Raw genomic sequence first — 11100 nt, 5'->3', positions numbered from 1 at the left:
ACACACACACACACACACACACACACACACACATACACATCCATTTACAGCTTCTTTTTGAGATCTCTAGAGACACAGGGTCTGGTCTTAGTTCTGCCTCTAGGAGCTGTGTGATTTTGAACAGCTTGCTTCCCGTCTCTGGATTTCTCCATTTTCTTCTGTAAACGAGAAACCGTATAGTTGTTCAGAGGTGAAAACACCTCCTCTGGTCTCTCAAGTATAGAATCCATCAGTTGCTGGAGCAAAGGGGCCCCGTCTCCCTAAGTCTGGGTGATGAGTCGCTAGACTGAGCAGAGTGGTGGCAGCCTATTCTTTCACCACCAGGCCTCAGGTTTGAGCAGAGGAGTACCCAGGAACCCCAGATGGGAGACAGAAACAAATGAGAAATGTTTACTTCACAGGGAGACAGACTATTTCCCCTCTTTGAAACTCCAGGCTCCTTTCTATAGATTTTTATTGGGCTTTTCACTTGTACATCATTTTTAGTTATGTTTCTGTGTTGGTCCAGGATTCAGCCTCAATGGAGAATGAAGGGCAAGGACACTGCCCAGCCAAGTGCCCTCCACTTGAGAGCTCCTGGTTACAACGATGTGGCCCGCCTCCACCATGTCTGTCCCTCAACGGTAGTTGTCCCATCAGCCCAGGCTCAGCTGCAGCCCAGAGTAATCCTAACAACGCACACCAGGGTGGTCCAGGCTGTGCTTTAGGCTGCATAAAATTTTCCTGCAGCTGGAAAGTATTCCAAGCCAGTCTGGCCCCCAGAAGCAAAGAGGGCAGATGAGCAGGGCCACAGGCTGGACGCTGGCGCATCACCTGCAGGTGGCGTAGTAGAGCACGCGCCCATTGATGTGGTTCCGGATCTGCTCCACGTGCTTCTCCAGCCCCGTCAGGTCTGCCGAGCGAAGCATGATGGCCTGGCTCCCCCGAAGCAGCTCCAACTCCATGTCTGAGGGCAGATGGAACAACAGGGGGAGGAAGACGAGCTGGGGAGACACAGCTGAAGGCTCCCAACCCTTCCTTCTCCTCCCAGCCGCCTGGACGCAGCATCTGCGGGAGAAATCACCTCCACCTTGAGGGCGTCTGGCCCCTAAGGCAGCTCTCTCCAGCCTCAGGCCTCTCCAGCCCGCATCCCACTCTTAAGAGAAACATGGCAGGGGCCAGACCCAGGAAGCCCTTACCCCAAGGATCCTCTGCCCCCTACCCTTCTCCTCTGCTCTAGGCAGAGCTGTCCCAGGCTGATGAGGGAGGCCACTGGCACCAAGATAAGAAACCCGCTATGTTGGACCCAGACAGCTGCCATCCCACCAATGATTCCTCAGGTGGGCACCAGGGCGAAAGAGCTGGGTGGCCAGAATTCCTCCCCATTGTCTCTCCCCAGAAATGCCGCTCCAGATAAATCTAGTCCTCCCCCTTCGGTCCATTCCGCATACCACCACCAGATTATGTGTGGAGGATATGAAGGACTCCAAAGTGATCGAGTCCAGCCTGTCCCCCCTGTCATCCTAAGCAGGAGCCCCCTGTACCACATTCATGAGAGCTGGTACCCAGCCTTAGCCTGAACTTTCCAGGAACAGGGCCAGGGGGCACTGTCTCACAAGGCTCCAACTTTAGGCAGTTCTGCTTGTTAAAAAGTCTTCTCGTTAAGCCAGAATCTGAGCACATCTTGCTGCCACCCAATTGTCCCAGGTCTGTCTCCTGGGGTGTAGGAATCTATTCTTTCTGTTTCCTACATGGCAGTCCTTCACATGTCTGAGGCCCCATCTTCCCCAGATGAAACCGCCCTAGTTCCTTCATCCACTCCCCATCTGATATAATCACCAGGCCTTCCCTGCATCCCACCCCTGGCCACCCTCCCTCTCAAGTGTGTGGGTTCATCAATATCCCTTTTGAAGCTGTAGTAGAGCCTCCACTGAACTCGATCTCACCTGGGAGATCAGCAGAGTGTAACAGGGTTATTAACAGACACATTCAGCCAGTGGGTACCCACATGGACCTATGGGTTAGTAAAACACTGAAATTTTTACAGTTGCTGTTCTGTTCCCCGACCCCCATCCCCAGAGGCTCCTTAAGCATGCTCCTCCCCATAACCCTGCAATTAAAGGCAAATTCCTGCAAGCAGGTAAATGCTTGCTCCAATGCTACAACCTAAGCCTTTCTGGCTGGTGGGTGCAGGACACACCAGTTACTAAATATTTTTAATATCATCTTTGAGCCACTACTCCCCTTGTCTTGGCTGCTTTGCATTTATTAGCTCTTTTGGCAGGAGCAAAGGCACTTCTGAGTTATATCAAGCTTACAGTTACTCAAAACTCTTGGGTCTTTCTCGGGCGAGTAACAACTCATACGTGTTTATCACTAACCGGTTATAAAGTGTTCAGCTACATTATCCACTGAGAAGCCAGACCTCACCTGAGCTATACTTGTGAATTTAGGTCCAAACAAGGCCAGAGTGAGAGGGGATTTTTCTCCTTACTTAATTTTATCCTGTTAGTTTCAGCCCATCCTTTCAGACTTCTGAGACTGCCTTAGAATGCTGGTTCTGTTATCTAGTGCATTAACTACCTGTCATCCTCAGATTTGATTAGCAAATTCTTTATCTTCATACATGACACTGATGGACAGGGCCAGGGCGTGCACTGACCCAGCCCTGGACTCCTGCATCTAGGTCAGCTCCTCTCGCCTCCCCCTTCAGGTGTGGCCAGTCATAGTAGCCACTGTCAACTTGCCAGCCTGCCTTTCTCCATAGTGTCCATCTAGCTAGCCAAACAGATTTTTGTCAAAAGCTTTCTCTAAAATTCAAAGAGGCTCTGGTTTTGTCATTCACAGGGCAGTGAGCCCATCATCACATCTCAGAGGCTGAGCCTGGAAATCTCTGTTCTCCTTTTCCGAGGAACCTCAGAACCCTTTCGAAAGCTTCTTTCATTACGGTTTGCCATACTCAAAATCCTTGGTTGGTTTCCTGCTGCCTCCAGGGCTGAGTCTACCCACTTCCTCCTGGCATCGGGGCCGACGACGTGGACCAGCCACCCTGGCTCCATGCAACTTCTCTCCCACCTGTTCTCTCCTCATCAACCCTCGTCTCCAGTTGGGTGGTCCCGCCTCCACCCTCAGAACATGTCTTGATGTCCCTTCTCCTCCTCACAGCCTCTTCCAGGCTTATACATCCTCCCAGGCCCACCTCAAATCTTATCTTTTTTGAACATGACCTTCCCTGGACATTTCTCTCTGACGTTATTTATCCTCTGAGCCCCTAGAGCTCCTATTATTCGGGCTTTTGCCACAGTCCTCTTTGTGCCATTAAATAGTTTCATGAAGCTGGTGGCCAATAGGAAAAATGGATTGCGAGCCTCTTGAGGGCAGGCCTAGTCTTTGGGAACATGTCCACATGCCTCAAAGCCACATTATATGCCTTGTACTTACTAGGTGCTCAGGAAATCCCTATTGATTTCACTGCCTTAGCACTGCTAGCTCCAAACATTAGGCCTCAGAAACCCTGGGTTGGGAGCAGCCTTCAGGGATGCCCTGAAGTCCAAGCCCCTGGACCACTCCCTCACCTTTCATCTTGTCCATCATCTCCATGGTTTCCCCAAACAGTTCCTCCGCCTCCATCTTGATGCTCAAGATCCTGCTGCCCTGCTCTCCGAGCGTGGGGCTCCGACCCAGCCGGTCCTTCAACTCAGCATACTTTTGCTTTATTCTCTCAAATCCCTGAAAAAGGAAGAACAGTCCCCACATCATCATCATCCCAAGTCCTAAAGACATTTGGCTAAAGGACCCTGATGTAACCCTAATCAGCACACAGAGATGAGGTGCCTCCTAATATCCCCAGTGGGTTGATTCTGCCTATAAAAGCCCCTGGGCCACAAGCCATACCGTAACTTCTGTATTTCCCCTCCCTTCATCTACAGTGCCAGCACAGGGCCAGGTACACAGCTGTCACTTAATAGTATGCTCGGCAGCTTGGCCATTGTACCGGGACCACCGGTACCCTGGAGACACTGAAACTGGCTCTTCGACCTTCTCTCTGATCTAATTCGGACAGTGATGGGGCTCAGGTTGGGCTAAGTCAAGAGTTTCTGTCTGGGCTGGATAACCATGACAGGGGACAAGCTCTGGATCAGGTGTCAAGAGACCTCCTTTGTAGATGAGCTTTTGGTCGGGACAGAGTCACCACTTCATCTGTGAGAGGAGAGGGATTGGACTGGCTGTTTCCAGCATCCCTGAACCAGCTCCACCAAAGGCATCCAGAGGGAGAATTCAGATGCCTGACCAGGTGCGCCTTAATCCTGAAGCCCCCGCTGGATATATCAGAATAACTGTCACTCGAAGTGCTCTGGAGCCCATGGTCTTATAAAGTGTACAGAGTCCTATCCTGCTCCCGCTGGCCATGCTTGCTTGGGCTAACTCTGCCCTCTAGGTACCTCCTGGGCACTCAGTGCCTGCTTGCTGGCCTCCTCTGCCAGCTGCTGGGCCTGGGCCGCCTGTGCCCGCTGCTGCCCGGCCTGGCGGCCGAGCTCCTCCATCCGTGCTCGGAAGCCACCCAGCTGCTCCATCAGGCTGGTCACCAGTCTTTCCGCTGGCCCCAGCACCTGCCGAACCTTTGTGGAAAAAGACACCCGGAGTTTGGGGTGGGTCTCATAGGCAGTGACCTTCATTCTTATCTCCTCCAACTCATCAGGCCACAAAAACTCTCTACAAGCAGGACATCACTATCACGACCATCCCAATCCTCTATCTGCCCCCGGCATCCAGGCCTCCCCGTTCTCCAGCTCAGCTGACCACCCCCTGCCCACTCCTGCAGCAGCCACGAGAGCAGAAAACCAAAGGCTCGAAGCCAGGCTCAAGGCTCACAGGCTCCCTTCTTCAGGGCCCCAGCTCAGTTTCCACCCGGGTCACTTCCTGGCATCTTCTATGCCTTGCGCCTGAGTCTGAATGTTCATTCCCACAAGTGGGGGAAGGAAGCCATAATGCCTACCTCAGCAACCCTGTCTTGGATAAGCTGAAGGGAGCGGCGGGTGCCTTGCATGGTGTCCCGGGCCTCCTGCAGTGCCAGCGTGCCCTGTCGCAGGTTCCCCAGCACATCCTCCACCTGGCCCTCCACTGTGTGGGCTCGGCTCCTGGGGCCGGGGGAATGGAAGGTGGGGGTGGGTGGAATGGGTGCACAGTGAATGAAGAGATGGGGGATCCAACTCACTCCCCAGTCCAGAGAATATCCTTTCCAGCCAAGATAAGAAGCCAAGTATTAACTCAGTAGCTTTTCCATCCCAGGATCCCACCAAGCAGGTTGTCTGAGGCAGCCTCTGGGGACGGTTCCCAATAAGGAAGACGGGGCTGTGCCGAATAAAGTTTCAGCTGGATGCTGTGTATCACTTCACCATCCCCCACCACAGTAAGCACCTCCTCCTGTCTCCCAGCCCTCGGCACCCCTCTGACTTGCAGACGTTCCTCTCTTGCTTCCAGCAACAGAGTTGGGGGGCAAAACCCCAGCCCGATCCTGGGAGAAGTTCAGGGCCCAGGGCCACACCTGGCCTGCTCAGCCTCAGCCTGGAGCCTGCGAGCCCGAGCGATGTCCTGCTTGGTCTGAGAAAGCACCAGGTCCACGTTGGGGAGCCTGGCTGCGATGGCCTGGATCTCATTCATCTTCCGCAGGACTGTGGCAGAGTCTGTGGGCAGCCACAGGGCCAGCACGGCCTCACTGACCTCCTGGATGGTGGCTATGTCAGTGTCAGGGTCTGGAAGACAAACCATCCATCGGAATGGGGGAGCTCAGCCACCTCCCCAAAGACCAGAGGCCTCTCCAGGCTGACAACACCCGTGGGCAGCACCTCCATGCCATCTCTGCCCGGGCTGCCCGAGGAGCTGCGGCTCCCTCCCAGGCACACTCAGGCGCCCTGCTCTGAGAAGTCCCGGGCTCGCTGCCGCGGGAGGATGGCTGTCGGCACAGCTGTGGCAACTAAGTGGCACCACAGGAAGCTGCAGGCTGGGGAGAGGGAGGTGGTACCAGGCAGCTGGTACTGAACAATGCCTGGAGCACAGATATAATCAGCCCTGAAGTGGGGAGACCAGCCAGGGACTGGAAATGCTTCCTTGGCAATAAGAACCCTTCCACGTGCCCCTCCTCTGGGGCAGAGTGCTCGCTTTTGCAAAGGCAGATCAAGATTACCTGGGCTTTGCTCACATGTCACCTTCTGAGAGGGGCCAGCCCAGGCCATCCAATCTAGGATCGCAACCTCTACCCTCTGCCAACACTCCTTACCCTCCTTCTCAGCTTTATCTTCCTCCCTAACATTTATCGCCACCCACGTGCTGGACACTTAACTCATTTATTGTAAACAACGTGAGGACGGGGACTGGCTTTCATCCACAGCTATAGCCCAGCCCCTAGCACAGTGCACGGCCCTTGGAGGCACTCTGTTTGTACATTGAATGAATGATTGAAGGGGCTCCAGTCTCAGGCCTCCTCTTTACTATTCAAGCAAACTGGGACAAGTTAACTGGCTTCGTTGAGCTCAGTTTCCTGATCTGTGAAATGGGAATCACAATGCCCAACCTCAAGGGATGATATGAAAAAATCAATTTTAGCAGGAATTTCACAATCCAACTCTGGGTCAGGGAGTAAGGTGAGAAGTACAGAGATGGCATCTCCTCCCCATGGTCACTTTTACAGATTCCACTGGTACTGACATGGTAGGGAAGGGGGCACCCGCCCACTCAGATAGTTTGCCCTAGGACTTAACTCCTCTGGGGCCCACCCAGCCTTACTCTGCAATCAAAGGTTTCCTCACCAGCTGGCTACAGAGGTCCTAGACCCAGTCCCCACCCCATGCCAGGTGGAAGGACATTCCTGGAAGGTGGAAACCACGCCTGTTTATTGCTATGTCCTTTTGGGGCCAGGGCAGCACACCGCAGGAGCTCAAGGCATAATTGTGGCTGACTTTAATGAGTTTAATGAAGTGGGCTTTTCCCCAATTACGAGCTTTCACAAGGACCTCCCCATAGAGACCACCAACCTCTCACCTAACCCAGAGTCCTACTCTCAATGAGGCTTATATGTGCCTTCCCTAGAAAGCCTCTTACAGCAAGCACACCCTCACCTAGCGCCTGCCCTTCCTTTGTTCTGCCTCACTTCAGCTGCACCCGTGGGCTTGGTCTGAGTTACACTCAGTTTCATGGGCTTCTGAGTCTCAGGGTGGGCTCAGCAAACATTCACTGCTCTGAGCTGCAGGATGTGGGGAGCTGAGACTGCAGGTCAGATTGGACTTGGTCCTTGCCCTCATGGAGCCTGAAATCTAGTGGGGCAAGGAAGCACAACCCTGAGTGATGGGGGTAAGCTCAGGGTGCTAGGACGGCCGTTACAGGGGCTCCTAACCCAGTCTGACAGGTCCAGGAAAGCTTCCTGGAGAATGAGATACCCAGGAGATCCTTAGAGGGTGTGTAGGAATTAGCCAGGTCGGGAGGGGTGGGGCAGGGCAGGGGAGACAATGCAGGGAGAGGACAAACATTAGAGACGGCAAAGAAGCAAGATGGGTGGTGGGGCGCTGGGAGGTGGTCCATCTCATAACGCAATAATCTAGCGTGTGGACTCCGGAGTGAGGTGAACCCTACCCGTACTCCCTCCAAGCTGGATGCTTTTAGGCAGGTTTCTTAACCTCCCTGTATCTGGGGTCCTCACATGCAAAGTGGTAGGCAGTCGGGATTACATAATGTGAAGCACTTAGAACAGTGCCGGGCACTTGGTAAGAACTCAGTAAACCTGACCTATTATCTTTGTCACTTCCTTTGATGACCTGAGAAAGATGGTGCCCCCTCCCTCCTCCACTGGCCTTCCACTCTCCTGCCCTCGCTGTGACCCTGCGTGCCCACAGCAGCTGGTACCCATGCTTCCTGCAGCGGGACTCTGGACCTTAGAATCCACAGCCATGGACACTGTAAGAATTGTCCCAGGTCCCTCCCAGGGGCCAGGCCTCTCTCAGGCCCTGCTCCTTCTCTCTGCCCCTCATCCTGTCCAAGGACTCAACCTGAGACACAAGCATAACTGAGGGGACAGCAGGGACCCCACAGCCCGGCCACTCCCTGCCCATTCATTGGAGCCCAGACTGCACCCCAAGGACAGGCTTCCTACCCCACTACCCCCTAGCTGGGGTTGATGCAGGATAGGGGGCCACCTAGCCTGCCTTACTCGGCTTCACTCAGGGAAAGTCTTCCTTATCTGTGAGTCCCACAGATGGCCTGTCCCTTCTTCTCTCCAACCTGCCAACTGCACCCAGGACGGGGCTCTGGCTTCTTGAAGCAAAGGCACTGCAACAGTAGCAGGAAGAACAACTATCATTACACCAGGCTGTCAGCTCATGTTAACTGGGCTCCCAGCCAAGCAAACTCCCTGGCAGGGACCAGAAATTTAATAATATCAGTTCATATTCCTGAGGCATCTTTAATTTTTCAAAACACATTTTATGTCAGTTGCTTGACACCCGGAATAAACTTGTAAAATACTATCATCCCCGTTGGCAGAAGCGAAAGATGAGGCAAAGAGGAAAACAACTTGCCCAAAGGCCCATAGATTTCCTGAGTCCTGTCCAGGGACCTTCCCACTCCCCAGGTGGCAAGGGAGGAGGTCGGGTTCATCTATTCATTCAATCAACACTGGGTGCTTTTCCGGGCCTGGACTTATGCTAAGTGCCAGGGACACAGTGAATAAGACAGACAGCCATCCCTGCCCTCTCGGAGTTTAGAGTCCAGTTGGGAGACGAACATTACACTTGTAGACAGGTGAGCTCAACAACCACAGGCTCGGAGTAGAGCAGTGAAGGTCAGACTCCAGAGGGGGATATGGGGGAGGGGGATGACCAGAGGGGGTGGTCAGAAAAGGCCCCCCGAGGGAGATATTTACACTCAGACCTGGAGGGAAAGAATCAGCAGCCTTAGAGAGAGCATCCCAGGCAGAGGAACAGCAAGAGCCTCCGAGGCTGGCAAGAGCCTGGCCTGTTCAAAGACGGTTTGTGAGCAAAGTGGAGAGGATACAGGCCATACCCAGGAGCTAACAGGGGCCATGGTAAGGAGCTGAGAGTTTATCCCAAGAACAAGGGAAAGCCAGTGAAGGATTTTAGGCATGAGTGGGATGTGACCCCGCTTACACATTTTTCAAAGACGTTTCAGACTGTTCTGCTGAGAACAGGCTATGAGGGAGCAGGAAGGAGGTAGGGGATCACCTAGAGGCCGTGCAGCCATCCAGGTGAGTGATGGGGGCTGGTCCAGGGGCACGGAGACCAGGGAAGGAAGTAGCTGACTGACGAATGAGATGAGGGAGAGGGAATGGGGCACTGAGGACAGGCGGACGTCGAAACATCAGCCCAGGGAAAGGTGAAGACCAGCCCACCTGAGAGGAAGTCCCGGACCTGCTGGATGAGGAGCCGCGTGCGTGTGACGTCTTCCTCCATCTGGGAGCGGCTGGTGCTCACCTGCATCTCCAGGCTCTGAGCATCTGACTGCACCTGCAAGGTGGCTTCCTCGGCTGCCCTGATCTGCTGACACACACTATGGGTCAGCAGTGGTTAAAGCCCCAAGAGGGCCTCTCAGCAGGCCCCGAGGATTCTGGAGGCACCTGCTACCCAAGATCTCCCTAGGAAACTTTTGTAACTAGCTCGGTTTGGCCCCAGAAGAAATGATGTAAAAACACTGGCCTCAAACTCTATCTCTCACTTGCTGTAGGGCCACTGGAAAGTCACCCGACATCTCTGGGCTTTCGACTCCTGGCTGCAGAATGGGAGCTCTGACTTGCTTAGGGGCTCTGTCCCCTCTGCCTCCTCCACCACGGGCCCACCCCACCTCAGCCACACCTACCATCTGCCTGGTCTGCTGGAGCTGGGCGTTGAAGCCCCGCAGCTGCTCGGCCACCTGCCCTGCCGTCCGGAAGGCCCCACCTGCCCTGGGGAGAGCACCCCTGCAGTGGGAGCCACAGGCCGTGCCGTTGTCTCGGGGACACAGCTCCCCAGGGCACGCTCCCGGGGTGCAAGCCATCTCCCTGGGGCCCCCACAGAGCTGTGGAGAGATGGGGGCATCAGAGGGGGTCCCCAAGCCTCCTCAGTGATCACTCCCCTCCCACACCTGGGAAACAAGCAGCCAGACATCTCCACGGCAACTTGGGCACCAGAAACTTGTTTCCTTGGTAACTGCTGAACACACTACGTGGGGTCAAGGGTCGGGATGGGCGGGGGTGTGGGAGGTCCACGTGGCCCCAGGGGGGGAATGTGGAGCAACAGTCGGTGAGTCACAAGCTGGGGCGGGGGGCCTCTGGAAGCGGGGCTCCGTGACAGGAGTCACCTTGTTGGCAGCAGGTGTCAGATCAGGCAAGGAAGCCATCTGCAGCCTCAGGGCCGCGAGCTGGGGGCCCCCGGCCTCTCCTGCCCCTCCCAGCTGCTGCTCCAGCCTCTCCGCCTCTCTCCGGCTGTCCCTGAGCTGCAGCAGCCAGCGGGAGCTGTCCGCGACCTGCTGAGCAGCCTGGGATGACCGCTGGTGGGCCGCAGTCAGCATCCGGAAGGCTCCTGTGGGAAGAAGAGAGGGAACCAAGCTGGCCCTGGACCCGGAGCCTGGAGACGGAGATGAAGCCTGGCCCGGCGTGGTGTCTGTGTACCCCTCCTCACCTGAAGGATCGGCACTGCTTATTTTTTCAAACTGCTCCCTCTTGCTCTGATACATAACGAGGAGGCGACTGAAGCTTCTGTCCAGATTCTCCAGGTCTCCCGGAAGGGACAAGGTCTCCTCCTCTAGGGGCACATCCACCTGCAGGCCCCGGAGAGTCTGCCTGAAGTGGGAGAGAAGCTTCCACTAAACTACAGGAGGGAGGCTACCTCCCTGGAGCCAGCCATCCCCTCGGAGAAATCGCTACTGCGTCAGGAAAAAGAGACGCCGTCAGTAAAAGCCACAGAAGGGAGCCTCCGTGGGCTGGAGAGGATCCTGCCGGGCAAAAGCAAGCACAACCTCCCTCCACCCCTATGCAGGCAGATCCATAAAAATCTCTCCCTCCTTGGCGTGTGTGACCCTAACAGTCCCGGCTTTCTTCCACCTCGCCACGTCGGCTTCCACGAGGAGCATCCCCCGAGC

The 11100-nt window shown here is 55.1% G+C and overlaps 1 protein-coding gene across 1 annotated transcript in view; it reads right to left on the bottom strand.

The window, feature by feature from the left end:
* Positions 1–418: 418 nt before the first annotated feature.
* Positions 419–11100, bottom strand: part of LAMB3 (laminin subunit beta 3) — a 40547-nt gene continuing 29865 nt past the window's right edge. The window contains exons 15-23 of the mRNA XM_007451565.1: positions 10641–10801; positions 10321–10541; positions 9841–10038; positions 9377–9521; positions 5525–5732; positions 4976–5117; positions 4422–4598; positions 3555–3708; positions 419–946 (exon numbers count right to left, since the gene is read on the bottom strand). Of these exons, the coding sequence (XP_007451627.1) occupies positions 810–946; positions 3555–3708; positions 4422–4598; positions 4976–5117; positions 5525–5732; positions 9377–9521; positions 9841–10038; positions 10321–10541; positions 10641–10801 (1543 nt within the window). The 3' untranslated portion in view covers positions 419–809. The remainder of the gene's footprint in view (positions 947–3554; positions 3709–4421; positions 4599–4975; positions 5118–5524; positions 5733–9376; positions 9522–9840; positions 10039–10320; positions 10542–10640; positions 10802–11100) is intronic.

Source organism: Lipotes vexillifer, unplaced genomic scaffold (genome assembly GCF_000442215.2).
Source record: "Lipotes vexillifer unplaced genomic scaffold, Lipotes_vexillifer_v1.1 scaffold111, whole genome shotgun sequence".
Taxonomy (NCBI): domain Eukaryota; kingdom Metazoa; phylum Chordata; class Mammalia; order Artiodactyla; family Lipotidae; genus Lipotes; species Lipotes vexillifer.
This window is presented reverse-complemented; position numbering and strand designations above follow the sequence as displayed.